At 48.2% G+C, this 14,274-nt stretch overlaps 1 protein-coding gene across 4 annotated transcripts in view; it reads right to left on the bottom strand.

The window, feature by feature from the left end:
• FBXO10 (F-box protein 10) overlaps positions 1-14,274 on the bottom strand; it is a 66,697-nt gene that overhangs the window by 8,674 nt on the left and 43,749 nt on the right. For 3 of the 4 annotated variants that reach the window (XM_009456634.5, XM_063788555.1, XM_063788556.1), the window contains 5 exons: positions 12,262-12,411; positions 9,482-9,618; positions 5,485-5,555; positions 3,207-3,359; positions 1,951-2,220 (listed from right to left, as the gene is read on the bottom strand). In XM_009456634.5, coding sequence (XP_009454909.3) covers positions 1,951-2,220; positions 3,207-3,359; positions 5,485-5,555; positions 9,482-9,618; positions 12,262-12,411 — 781 coding nt within the window. The remainder of the gene's footprint in view (positions 1-1,950; positions 2,221-3,206; positions 3,360-5,484; positions 5,556-9,481; positions 9,619-12,261; positions 12,412-14,274) is intronic. The other variant, XM_016960890.4, reaches the window with a different exon arrangement.

The following is a 14,274-nucleotide window of genomic DNA, read 5'->3' as shown; positions in this document are numbered from 1 at the left end:
TGGCTTGGTTGAGAACAACAAAAATAAGTATTTGTGGACGTAGGTGGTTTTGCCTGTCGTACCGGACAGACAGCATGGCCACATGGAGGAACCTCTGACCTGGGAGGGGACAGAACTCATTTTCTGAATAAGTGGGTTGGGGCTGCTGGTTATCCATCTCCCTGTCCTCTACCACCACCAGAAGCAAGTGCTTACCAGGCCCAGGAATCTCTTTTAATTTTATTTTGTTTTAGAGACAGGGTCTTGCTCTATTGCCCAGGCAGTAGTGCAGTGGCACCATCATAGCTCACTGCAACCTCGAACTCTGAGTCCTGAGCTCAAGCATCCTCCTACTTCAGCCTCCCTAGCAGTTGGAACTACAGGCATGTACCACCATGCCAAGCTAATCTGAAAAAAAATTTTTTTTTCTCAGTAGAGATTGAGGTCTCTCTATGTTGCCTAGTCTGGTCTTGAACTCCTAAACTCAAGTGATCCTCCTGCCTTGGCCTCTCAAAGTGTTAGGGTTACAGGTGTGAGCCACTGCGCCTGGCCCAGGAATCTGTTCTGAATAAGCCTTCCTCCATTTCCCGACCCACCCATCCATCCTACCCTCCCACCCCCACCCCACAGTGATTTTGATAATCAGGAGGCTTTGGGAGCCCTGGAGTTAGGTGAACTACACAGTAATTATTTTTTTTTAATTCAAGAAATATCAAACATCTTCTACCATTTTTTTTTTCTTTTAAGACAGGGTCTTGCTCCTGTCACTCCTGAGCTCTGAGCACCTAGAATACAGTGGTGCAATCACACCTCACTGCAGCCTTGAACTCCTGGGCTCAAGCGATCCTCCCGCCTCCTGAGTAGCTGGGACCACAGGCACATGCCACCAGATCCAGCTAATTTTTCTTTTTCTTCTCCTTCTTCTTCTTCTTCTTTTTTTTTTTTTTGTAGAAACCAAGTCTTGTTATGTTGCCCAGGCGGGTTTTGAACACCTGGCCTCAAGCAATCCCCCAGTCTTGGCCTCCCAAAGTCCTGGGATTACAGGCTTGATCCCTGGCACCTGGCCTCCATTTTTCATCAGGTTTAGGATAACATGGATTTAAAACACTTTTATTTTCTGCCTCTCTAAGAAGGAAAACTCACTGCCAATTAAACCATGATATGCATCTCATGGGAGATGTTGAATTTTGAGAAATGTATCCTAGAGTTGATTAAAAGCGTGTGTGCCAGAGGTGGGATTTGGTACTGCAGGGACAGGGGCACTGAGCTGGGTGGGCTTCAGTTCTTTGTCTCAAGTTCATGGCCTATCAGTGTTGATGAAACAGCCACAGAAATAAATACAGTCGCGAGGCCTCATAACAAGTGCCAGTTGGGATGGGGAGGGCCCAGTTCAAAGGAGGAAGGAATGAAGGGGGATATTCACAACAGGTTTTGAAGTTCAAGTTAGTTTGGGACGTGTGGATGGGAGAAAGGCATGAGTGAGGTCAGCAGGTTAGGAGGCAGGAAAGAATGGATTCAAGTTTAATGAATAAATACAGGAGGATTGGGGATCAGGCTGGAAGAAGTGGCTGATGAGGCCTGAGGGCAAGTTGGGATCAGTCTGCAGAAGGCCCTGCCTGGCGGCCGCACCGTCTCAAAAATAAGAAGCACCTCTGCTCGGCCGCCCCACCGTCTCGGAAGTGAGGAGCGCCTCTCCCTGGCCCCCACGCTGTCTGGGAAGTGAGGAGCGCCTCTCCCTGGCCCCCACGCTGTCTGGGAAGTGAGGAGCGCCTCTGCCTGGCCGCTGTGCAACCCTCCAAGTGTGAAGTGGCAACCTTGTGTGTGATTTTTCTGCCCTACCCAGGTTTGCATCTTTGACATTAAAGTTTACTTTTAAATTTAAATTAAATTAAAAGTTTTAAATTGGAGAAAAAAAAAGACAGTGGGGAGCCATGGAAGGTTCTTGAGCAGGGGCTGAGGGGGTATACTCACCTCCATTGTGATTAATACTGTTAGACTCAACAAGAGCTATGGTGATGGGCCGGCGCAGTGGGTCGTCCTCCTTCTCCAGCTCTGTCTCCCAGAGGATGGCGTCCCCATCCTCGCTGAAGTTCTCTTGAGCCCTGTGGCCTCGAGGTAACTCGCTGGAGCCATCCTTCTGGCTAAATACTGCCACTCCATACAGGCCATTGTAGCTGACGTGGTTGCTGGTGACATGGGGGAGGCTGGACGACATCATCCACACACCACAGCCCTTGTTAGCTGGGACAGTGAGAGGAGCTGGTCACCGACACTGAACTCAGGTGAAGCAGCACCTGAGTCTCCCTGAGAGGGGAAACAAAAGCCACTGGCCTGGGAGAGAGTCCCTGCCTTGCTAATGACCTCGGACAAGCCACCTGATGGCTCTAGCTGCAGACTTCACCTTCACACATGAGAGGTCATCAGGATCAGGTGAACCTCACAAGCTCGGCTCGTTCCACACAGTGTGAAAGTGCTCTGAGGACTGTCAGGCCACATGTCCACATCAGAAGCACATGAGCCCACAGTGACAGTGCCAAGGGGGCACCAATCCCTCCCTGCATAGGAGGCAGCCTCAGTTGGAATCCCAGCCCTACCACTTCCCAGCTGTGAGACCCTGAGCAGGTTACCAGACCTCTCTCTGTCCCTCAGTTTTCTCATCTTTTAAATGGGGTTAATAACTGTGCCTCCTTCAGAAGGCAGTCATGAGGATTAAATGTGATCATGCATAGAAAGGGCCGAGTAGAGAGGTGGGCCTGAGTCATCTTTATTATTATCACTGTATTATTAGAGATAGAGTCCAGACAGATGAAGGCTCTGCCCAAAGTCACTGCGTGAGTGAGAAGAGTTTTCTTCCTGTGATTATCTTGTTTTCCCATTATATTTTCCGTTCTCTGGGATCAAAAGAAAGGATAAGAGGAGTTAGATGCACATGAGCCAGGGCTGAAATGGTCCTGTCCTTAAGACATGACACAACTCCTGTCTTTTGCTATTTTAAAAGGGGATAAAGCCTTCTGCTTTGCTAACCCCACGGGGTCAATCTGGACTACAATGTGATTTGTAAGAGGCTCTTTGTTCTGAGAGGGCCTGGGTGACTGTGGCCTGAGAGTGCCTGTTCAGATGAGGTCTTTGAGGCACAGGGAAAGGCAGTGACCTTCTCAGGACCCACAAGCTGGAGATGGAACCTGGGCTTCCTGCCTCCCCGGCTGGGTTGGGAACAAGCTCCTCACCGTAGATGGTATTTCCTTCTATGAGGCCTTTGCCTTCATCTCCCACAACCACACCATCTGAATAGCCAAAGCAGATGAGGTTACTCCTGAGAACGGGGATCCCTCCACGGCGGATGTCCACACCTCCCCACTGATTCTCACGGATGACATTTTCTATGGAGAGAAGCAGAAAAGAAGGTCAGTACCCAAGGGCCAGCTCCAGTGCTGGCAAATAGGACTTGGACAGTTTTGATCAAGGCTACTCCAGACCAGAAGGCCCTGGCCTTACCCTGCCAGCAATTAGCACTATAAATCTTGTCTGCTGTCTGATGTTTCAGGGACTTATCTGCTGACTCCTTTCCCCAAGGGCAAGGCTTGTGTCTATCTTGTGCACTCCTGTCTCCCCGGCACCTACTATACCCAATGGCCTTGAGGACCGATGATTAAAAATGAACTAGTTTTGGCCAGGCATGGTGGCTCATGCCTGTAATCCCAGTACTTTGGGAGGCCAAGGTGGGTAGATCACTTGAGCCCAGGAGTTCCAGACCATCCTGGGCAAAATGGGGAAATCCTGTCTCTACAAAAAAATACAAAAAAAATTAGCCAGGTGTGGTGGTGCGTGCCTGTAGTCCCAGCTTCTTGGGAGGCTGGGTGGGAGGATCACTTGAACCCTGGAGGTCAGAGCTGCAGTGGGCTATAATTGAGCCACTGCACTCTGGCCTGGATGACAGACTGAGACCCTGCCTCAAAAAAAAGAATAAACTAGCTTTGGTGAGTGACACTGGTGTCCAAAAAACCAACCAACCAAACAAAAAGGAAACAAAACAAAGAATAGGCCGGGTGCGGTGGCTCACGCCTGTAACCCCAGCACTTTGGGAGGCTGAGACGGGCGGATCACCTGAGGTCGGGAGTTCGAGACCAGCCTGACCAACATGGAGAAACCCCGTCTCTACTAAAAATACAAAATTGGGCGTGGTGGCACATGCCTGTAATCCCAGCTACTCGGGAGGCTGAGGCAGAAGAATCACTTGAACCTGGGAGGCGGAGGTTGCAGTGAGCCGAGATCGCGCCATTGCACTCCAGCCTGGGCAACAAGAGTGAATGAAATTCCGTCTAAAATAAATAAATAAATAAATAAACTGGCTTTAGAGTCCTCAGAGGCAGAATGTGGCCATTTACCCACAAGCCTGTGAGAAGGCGCTAGCCTCGCCTGCAATGGCTCAGGAGTCTCTGTGTGACTGGCCTCTTCCTGTCTCCATGTCCCCACTGCAGGCCCCTTGTGCACCACACTCCAGTCCCACAAGTGATGTCCACTCGGCCATGCCAAGTCTGTTCTCACAGGCGGCCCTACACGGAAGGTTCTTTCCCAGCTCCTCCAGCCACTCACACTCAGGGTCTGGTTTCCTTGTCACCTTCTCAGAGGGCTGCCCTGACCACACAATCCCAAATGCCTACCCAGTCCCTCTTTTGCCTTAATTATCCATAGAGCACTTGTCACCCTCAGATGGGATGTTTTTTGCTCATATACGTAGGCTTTTATTTATTTATTCGCTTCCTCTCCTAAAATGTCAGTGGCTGACAGCCTCGTTCACTGCTGCACTTGTAGCTCCTGGAACACGGCCTGTATACCACACGTGCTCAATCCATGTCTGATAAGTTCAGTCAGGGGGATTCCCTGGACCAGTATTTGCGGAATCCCTTTCATATCCCAGGCCTGGCTCTGCTCTGTGCTGAGGCTACACTGATGTACCAGATGGACTTGACCCTCACCTTGTGGAATTTACCACTTTATAACAGAGGAGACGGACACCACAAACCACTAAGAAATTAAGTCAAAGGCCCTAGAGAGGAGGCATCCTGGGTATAGTGAGTGTATCTGTGTACAATGGGGAAGTCAGGGAAGGCTTCCCTGAGGAAGTGACAGTTAAGCTAAGACCCAAAGGATCAGCAGGGGTTAGCCGGGCGGAGGTTTCCAGAGCAGGCAGAGGTCCGCACAAAGACCAAGAGGAGGGATTTGGACAGGTGGTTGGGCATCAGTGCTTCTGAAACTGTTCTGTGAGCCACCTTGTGAGGGCCTGTCGGCTCTGGGCCTGGAAGGAGCAGACACCCACTCTGTGTTAGGCCCTCCTGTAAGAAGCACAGCCACCATGCAGCTGGTGTCCCTGAGCTCCAGCCCATCAGTCAGAGAAAGAGGCCATAGTCTGTGGGGGTAAAGGAGCAGTGTGAGGTCCTGAAGCTGGGGGGTGACGCCAGGGGACCTTGGCCTGGCTGCCAGGTGCCAGGCAGTTCCCATCTGTACCTGTGATGAGGCCTTTGCCGTTCTCATTCACTGCTATGCCGGCAGCACGGCCCTTGAAGATGTGGTTCCCGCTAAAGTGGAAGGAAAACAAAACAAAGAGGTGAGCCCAGGGCATCAATGTCATGCTTCCAGGAGACTGCCTTCTTTCATGGAAACCCTGTCTCTACAAAAAATACAAAAAAATTAGCCGGGTGTGATGGTGTGCACCTGTAGTCCCAGCTTCTTGGGAGGCTGGGGTGGAGGATCACTTGAGCCTCCCTATGGCTCAAGTCCACAGGGGCATAAAAGCATTTCCTAAAGTCCCTTTATAAGCCAGGCATATAAAAATGTTTAGTTGTCACTGGGACAGCTTGACCAAAAACTAAACCCCCAACTATGCTATACACGCACAATGATATCCAGTTCACTGTAGCCTCACTTGACTGTCATCTACATATATACCCATGCATATATATATACATTTTTTTTTTTGAGGTCTTGCTCTGTTGCCCATGCTGGAGTGCAGTGGCACAATCTCAGCTCACTGCAACCTCCACCTCCTGGGTTCAAGCGATGTTCGTGCCTCAGCCTGGATTACACGTGTGCGCCACCACATCCAGCTAATTTTTTGTATTTTTTGTAGAGATGGGGTTTTGCTACGTTGCCCAGGCTGGTCTCGAACTCCTGGCCTCAAGTGACCCGTCCGCCTCAGCCTCCTAAAGTGCTGGGATTACAGGCATGAGCCACCGCGCCTGGCCTTATATGTATTTTATCCAACCCTCAAATGTTTGAACCAGAAAATGTTTACAATTTTTTTGTTTAAGACATGGGTTCTCGCTATGTTGCTCAGGCTAGCCTCAACCTCTTGCACTCAAGTGATCCTCCCACCTCAGCCTCCCAAGTAGCTGGGACTACCAGCGTGAGTAACTGAGCCCTGGCATATTTTTACTACAAATCTCACCTCCAGAAAGGATCCGTGGCCACCTGGAGAAGTGTGTGTATGTGTGTACATGGGGCAAGCAGAATAAAGATACAGGAGGGATGAGAAAACACTTAGAAGAAGGGGACAGATCAGTGTACCAAGAGCCCAGGATGGGATATTAACTGCAGATGGGCACAATTTGAGTCCTGTGCTTCTCTGCATCCAAGGAAAAAAGAGAAACATATATAACATATAAAAAGACAAAAAATATAACTTTCTGTGGCAAAAATAGATCCTATGGTTTGTCTCATCCAGGCCATTACAGGGATCTTAAACTTCATTCCGTATCCTGCTCCAGACTCTTATCTCTCATTGCAAAGAAACAAAGGAAAAAAGCACAACCTATTCTCTCAAGATGACTATGTTTTAAAAACCCAACACTGATCTAATTATGATATTCCTCACCCAAAACTCTTCCATGGTTCCCCAGCATCCCCAAGGTAAAGCCCAGACTTTTCAGCTTGGTGTATTAGTTTCCTATTGTTACTATAACAAATTACCACAAACTTGGTGGCTTAAAACAATACAAATTTCTATCTTTCAGTTCAGGAGGCCAGGAGTTCAAAATGGGTTTCACAGGGCTAAAATCAAAGTGTCAGCAGACCTGTGTTCTATCTGGAGGCTCCGGGCAGAATCCACTCCTCATCCTTTCCAGCTCCTAGAGGCCGCCTGCACTTCTTGGGCTGTGGCCTCATCACTCTGACTCCTGCTTCTGTCCTCACATCTCCCGCTCTCTTATTTATTTATTTTTAAAAATATTTTATTTATTTATTTATTTTTTGAAATGGAGTCTCGCTCTTGTCACCCAGGCTGGAGTGCAGTGGCACGATCTCAGCTCACTGCAACCTTCGCCTCCTGGGTTCAAGCGATTCTCCTGCCTCAGCCTCCCAAGTAGCTGGGATTACAGGCACCTGCCACCATACCTGGCTATTTTTTATATTTTTAGTAAAGATAGGGTTTCACCGTGTTGGCCAGGCTGATCTCGAACTCCTGACCTCAAGTGATCTGCCCGCCTCGGCCTCCCAAAGTGTTGGGATTACAGGCATGAGCCACCGCCCCGGCCCCTGCTCTCTTAATCTAATTCCCCTGCTTCCTTCTCATAAGGGCCTGTGGTTACACTGGGCCCACCTGTATCATCCAAAATAACCTCCCTTCATCTTTCTCCAAAGTCCTTCACTCAATCAAATCTGCAAAGTTCCTCTTGCCTTGTAAGGCAACATATGCACAGGGTTCAGGGACTAAGACATGGACATCCTTGGGGCCATTATTCTGCCTATCATGCTTGGCATTCAAGGTCCTCTGCCGTCCAGCAACAACCTGCCTTTGCACTATCCCTCTGGTATCTCGTGTCCGAACACACCACATTTCTCACCATTTTCTCAGACATACCCTGAATTTCACTGCCTCTGGCCCAGAATGCCTTTTCCCTGGCCATAAAATCCTATTTATCTTTCAAGCACAACTCAAATGTCAGCTCCCTGACATGCTCAGCTGAGATCACGGCTGAGTTCCTTGGTCAGTCTGCATGAATGCCTAGTAAAGTGCTCATTTTGGTGAGTCTTCCATCATGGCTGTGTGAGTGTGTGTCCATCTCCAGCATAAGACTGTCAACTCCATGGGGCAGGCAGGGACTGTTTTGTACATGTTGTATATCACTGCCCCCTTATATAGAGTGGCTGGAATGTGTGTTCAATGAACAGCACACACACATACAAATACACACTCTTCTGTTCAGGCAATAATGCAGAAGAAGGGAAAGAGCTCTATGACCACTAATTGTTTTTAGTAAGCTGTCTGTAACAGTGAAAAATAGGATTATATTCCGTAATTTTTGAACCAGCAATTAGGTCTGGTTCAAAAATTATGGCATATCGAAATACTGGAATATGGTGAAACTTTCCAAAGTGATGAATGTAAAGGCCATGCATGCAACAACATGGAGACAAAGTACCTATGGAATAATGCTGGGGGAAAGCGCTCTGAATATACTTGCTGCCCATTAATGCCAGCTATTCTCCTAAAGCACAGACATAACTGTGTGAGTCTTCTGCTCAGAGCCTTTAATGAGTCCCCGCTGTGTAGACAGAATAGGCTCCCCCGCCTCAGCTTGGTCTACGTAAGGCCTTCCTCATCTGGCCCAAGCCTTTCTTTCCATCATTCCTGTCCACTCTGCTGTGTGGCACAGATGGTCTGCCACAAGGATGTCAAGGGTCACACTGCAGTGACCACAGGGCCCAAGATATTCTGGGACCATCCCAATTTAAAATATTCTATAGCACTGTCACACCATGTCAGATTTTTTCTCAAGCCACCGTCAACGGTTTGCTAACCCCTGAATCTGCTGTGCCCTGCTGCCTTTGCTCATGCTGTTCCATTACTAGGAACATCCACCGACCCCTCCCTACCCCTATCTCCATGAGTCCAAGTCTTACCCATATTCCAAAGTCTGACTCTGATGCTACCTCCTAAATGAGGCCTTCCCACATCCTCCTAGTCAGAATGAGTCTCTCCTTCTGGTACCACTCTGACAGCATTTATCACAGTCTGCCCCATACTAGAGCTGGGATGGCAGACAGGGTCCCAGGACTGCCACTGCTGCCTCCCACCTATCACTTATATCAGTCCCTGACCACAGCATGCTTTCGTGCTGAGACCAGGTGCAGCACCAGGATGTTGACACAGCACCCCCAGGCACCACTAGCAAGTAACTGAAACTGTTAGGTGAGCTGAAATCTCTGCTCCATCCCTGCCTGGGGGTACTTCTGTGCCCATTTCTCCAGGCTAGAGTAAGCTCCCAGGGAGCAGAGCCTGCCCATGTTGGAAGTGCTCAGTAGTGACTGCTGAATAGAACACCTACACGGAGTTCACTGGAAGGGCACATAAACACATAAGCCGCTGTGTTACTGGGGTGGGATGATGAGTGAAGTCTCTTCTCTGCTTGCATCTGTACAGTTGTTTCCGTAAAGAGTGTTTTCAAATGGAGGAGAGACAGGGAGGAGGTTAACAAAGATGAAGGAGGGAAACAGCAGCACACACCTCACAACGGGGTTTCCGTGGTACAGGATGTAAATGCCAGCCTCCTTATTGGAAAAGATTTGATTGTTCCGGATGATGCCTTTCCCATTGCCAAGGACGACAATGCCAGAGCGAAGGCCATGGTGGATCTGGTTACACTGCAAGTGAAAATGAGACACCACGGAAGCCAGATCAGACACGTCAGCGAAGCAGAGTGCCCAGCTGCCCACACCTCCGCGGCGGGATGAACACAGTGGAGAAAATGACGTCACTGTAAGAGCCCTAGCCCGTGACAAAGGGAATGGGTCATGCTGCCGCCCTGCCCTTCCTGTACCAGTACACACATGAAAACCTGTAAGGGAGACTATGAAGACTGGAGTCTTCGCTGCCCAGCCTCTTAGGAGGGCTCTTGGTCTTCACCTGCAAGGCAGGCTACTGAAAGTTTCAGAGCCTCTAATGAGTCCCCTAAACACATAATCATTTGGCCAGGCCATAACTTCTAGGGTCCAGGGAGGCCATCTCTTGGGGAAAGGCAGCACCCTAGTGCAACCAAATGTTGGCCAACTGCAGTCCTAAAGGGGCCACATCCAGAAAGAGGTCAGAGTTGTTTGACTTCTAGTCCTTTCTCATTTAGGGAGGGCCAGCGGAAGATGCAGACACTGGGGGGCCAAGCTGTCCCATGGGGCATAAGTTCTTAGAAGGTGTATGAGCTACAGGATGCCAAGAGATATCTTTTTTTTTTTTTTGGTAGAGACAGGGTTTTGCTTCGTTGCCCAGGCTGGTCTTGAACTCCTGGCCTCCAGTGACCCTCCCATCTTGGCCTCCCAAAGTGCTGGGATTACAAGTGTGAGCCACCACACCCGGCAAGATATTCATTTCTAATATCTCTTTGTGTGAATGGGAAAACAGGCCCAGGATTATATAGTACATTTGTGGAAGAGCCAGATCTGAAATCTAGTTTTTCTCTTTCCCATTCCAGTTAGTTGCTTTTGCACAATGACTTAATATTTTTAGATTAGAATAATAATAAAATTATCTCACTCTATGTTAATTTATAGCTGAAGTCCAATTCTATACTTTGTAAATTGGGAAGTTAGCTGTATCTCTTCCAAAATGATTTCGCAGACATAAAGTTCTAGTTGGCTTTAAAGTGTTTCGTGTGCAAACTCTCCTTATTTTTACTCTTTCCAGATTTTTCCTGAAGGATTTGGCAGGCTCATCAGAGCAACCACTGCCTAAGAGAAGTCTCGCACAGGGCTGAAGAGCTCCAAAAGGAGTATGCAGCGGCGTTTCCATCCCTACACCCTTTCACAACGCCAGGACTAAAATATACCACTCCCTTCCCCCTCCACCTGCTATCCCTCTGTCCTCAGAAGGGCAAACCCCTCATCTCTCTAGCCAGAGGGGCAATAATTTCCTAAGCCAAGGCCATGCATCAACCACCAGCTGCATGGTAGAAACACAGTGAGGGGAAGGGGTTGGCAGGAGACACTGGCTAGCTGTGTGTATTTTCTTTTTCTTTTCTTGAGACAGGGTCTCGTTCTGTTGCCCAGGCTGGAGTGCAGTGGCACAATCATGGCTCACGACCATGCCATAGTTATGGCAGCCATGACCTCCCAGACTCAAGTGATCCTCCCACCTCCCACCTCCGCCTCCCAAGTATCTGGGATGATAGGTGTGAGCTACCATGCCCAGCTAATTTTTACAATTTTTTGTAGAGACAGGGTCTTGCCATGTTGCCCAGGCTGGTCTCAAACTCCTGGACTCAAGTGATCTTCCTGCCTTGGCCTCCCAAAGTGCTGAGATTACAGGCATAAGCCACTGTGCCCAGCCTTCTCTCTGTATCTTTATGGGCAGTTAAGATATGATGGGCTCAGCATTACCCGTGAGTCAGACTGCCTGGATTCAAATCCCAGCTCTGTCACTAGGTGTAGGACTTTGGGCAGGATCCTCTGCCTCTTTAGGCTCTATATCTTTACTATAAAATAGGGATAATAATAATTCTTCACAGGGTTCTGTAAGCATTAAATGACAAGTAAATATCTATGAAGTGCTTAAAAAAGTATCTGGCATATAATAAGCATTATGCATTAATGGTGGCTATTATTTTTTCAAGCCCATAAAAAGTCTGTTACATTTCCCAACTCCTGGGAAATCTGTCTCTCAGTATACATGTAACAAAATTCCTCCCATACCCCATAAATCTGTGTAAAAACAAAACAAAAAACCCCCAAACCCCAAACCTGCTTCTCAGGAAGAGCCAGAGCAGAAAAGGAGCTGGTCTCTCGTGCCACTGGCCACACAGTCTAGGATTTTAAGTGGTTTTCACACGGGTAGAAAATCAAACTCAATATGCCCTCACAATAACCACGAAACAATCTTCAGAACTAAATACCCGAAATGTCCTCTTACACAAGTGAATAAACTAACTTGGTGGGTTCGCTGCTGTTGTTTTTGTTTGTTGTTGGATCCAAGTGTCTTTAGGGCAGACATCACTCTCTTTAACCTTATCAAACTCAAAGCCAACCACAGCATATGAGGGCTGAGGGCCCTGTGAGGTTTCCCTGTCTTTCTGGTCCTCCTCCTTATTAACGGGGAGATGACCAGAAAATGACTTGTCCAAAGTCACTGCTAATACACAGACAGAGACACAGAGTCACAAGGACACGCAGAGGACAGAGCAGGAGCCACCTGCAAACAGGAAGCACGTAAATACAAGAGGGCAACGTGTATTTAAATATCCTCACAAATGGTTTCTGAAAACCAAGAGTCACCCTGAATAGGCAACGAACACAAAGTACCAGTATGAGTGGGTTGGACTTTTTCCGGATGTCTACACCAGCCTCTGCATTGTGGTAAATGTTGTTGCCGGCAATCAAGCCACCGCCCTCCAAGCGAAGAAAGATGCCTGACGCTCGGCAGCGGTAAATGTCGTTTCTGAGCATGATGATCTAAGCAGAAAAGAGAAAGCCATTTATTTTCCTGTTACAAATATTTTTTTAGAAACCACTGGAGGAACACCTGAGTCTTTTCCTCACCACCTGATCCATGCAGTTTACCCCGTAGGCGAGAGAAACGCCTCAATGCTGGCACAGCCACGCTCCCACTGTGTGCTCCCAGGACACAGCCATCTCCAGGCCCTACCTGGCTTTGCCCTGCAGGCTCCTTAGCAGTCTCACATTGGTTCTTTTTTTTTGAGACAGGGTCTTGCTCTGTTGCCCAGGCTGGAGTGCAGTGGCATGATCTCAGCTTACTGCAAGCTCCGCCTCCCAGGCTCAAGTGATCCTCCCACCTCAGCCTCCCAAATAGCTGGGGCTACAGGCTAATTTTTGAACTTTTGTTTATTTTTATTTTTACTATGGATGTGGGCTGGAGTAATTTTGTTGTTAATTTTTCTATTTTTTGTAGAGATGGAATCTCACTATGTTGCCCAGGCTGGTCTGGAACTCTTGGGCTCAAGCAATCCTCCCACCTTGGCCTCCCAAACTGCTGGCATTACAGGCATGAACCACTACACCTGGCCCACACTGGTCCTTTAACTAAAACCTGGACCAAAGCTTGGCCCTGTGCTCTATATTCAGAACCTGCAAGCAGCATAGCTGGATGATGGGATAGAAAGGACGCTTAGGGGAAGATGGGACTGAGTGGTCTTCAAACTTTACATGCACTAAGTTTGCATGAAGATTTCCCCAGGGGTCGAGGGTGCAGCTACTTTTAATGAAATAAAGTTCCAGGTCCACCACTTCCAATGCACCTTCACTAAAATCCACCTGTCTGAGACGGCACGGACAGTAAGGTACCACACAGGTTCTCCTCTCCCACCTTCCCTTCCTCTTTATAAAACAAAGGCCTGTTCTTGCACATCCTAAATCTTTCATGGTGTATCACCCTGGGGTGGAAAACTACTGAGACTCCAAATGAAGGGATGATTAGAAATATTGGTATAACAAAGCCTCCTTCAAACAAGGTACCATAACCAGCAACCTGCTAATAAAGGGATATATTTCCAATTACATTTTCTTTTTATATTTAATAAGTACAGTTGTCTCCCCATGTCTGTGGGTTCCGCATCCATGGATTCAACCAACTGTGGATTGAACATACATTATTAAAAATAATAAATAATAAAATTGAAAAACAGGCCAGGTGTGGTGGTTCACGTCTGTAATCTCAGCACTTTGGGAGGCCGAGGTGGGCGGATCACTTGAGGTCAGGAGTTTGAGACCAGCCTGGCCAACATGGTGAAACCTCGTTTCTACTAAAAATACAAAAATTAGCCAGGCATGGTGGCAGATGCCTGTAGTCCCAGCTACTCAGGAGGCTAAGGCAGAAGAATTTCTTGAATCAGGGAGGCAGAGGTTGCAGTGAGCCGAGATTGTGCCACTGTATTCCAGCCTGGGCGACAGAGTGAGACCTTATCTCAAAAATAAAATAAAATTGAATTTAAAAAAACAACAACAGTATAGGCTGGACGTGTTGGCTCATGCCTGTAATCCCAGCACTTTGGGAGGCTGAGGCAGGCGGATAATCTGAGGTCAGGAGTTTGAGACCAGCCTGGCCAACATGGTGAAACCCCATCTCTACTAAAAATACAACAAATTAGCTGGGCGTGGTGGCTCATGCCTGTAGTTTCAGCTACTTGGGAGGCTGGGGCAGGAGAATCGCTTGAACCCAGGAGGCAGAGGTTGCAGTGAGCTGAGATCACACCTTTGCACTCCAGCCTGGGCTAAACAGTGGAGACTCCGTCTCAAAAAAAAAAAAAAAAAAAAAACACAACCAACAAAAAAACCCAGTAGAAGAGCTATTTACATAGC

The sequence above is a fragment of the Pan troglodytes genome, chromosome 11 (assembly GCF_028858775.2).
Source record: "Pan troglodytes isolate AG18354 chromosome 11, NHGRI_mPanTro3-v2.0_pri, whole genome shotgun sequence".
Classification (NCBI taxonomy): Eukaryota; Metazoa; Chordata; class Mammalia; order Primates; family Hominidae; genus Pan; species Pan troglodytes.
Note: the sequence above shows the minus strand (reverse complement) of the source record. Positions and strands in the feature narration are given on the sequence as shown.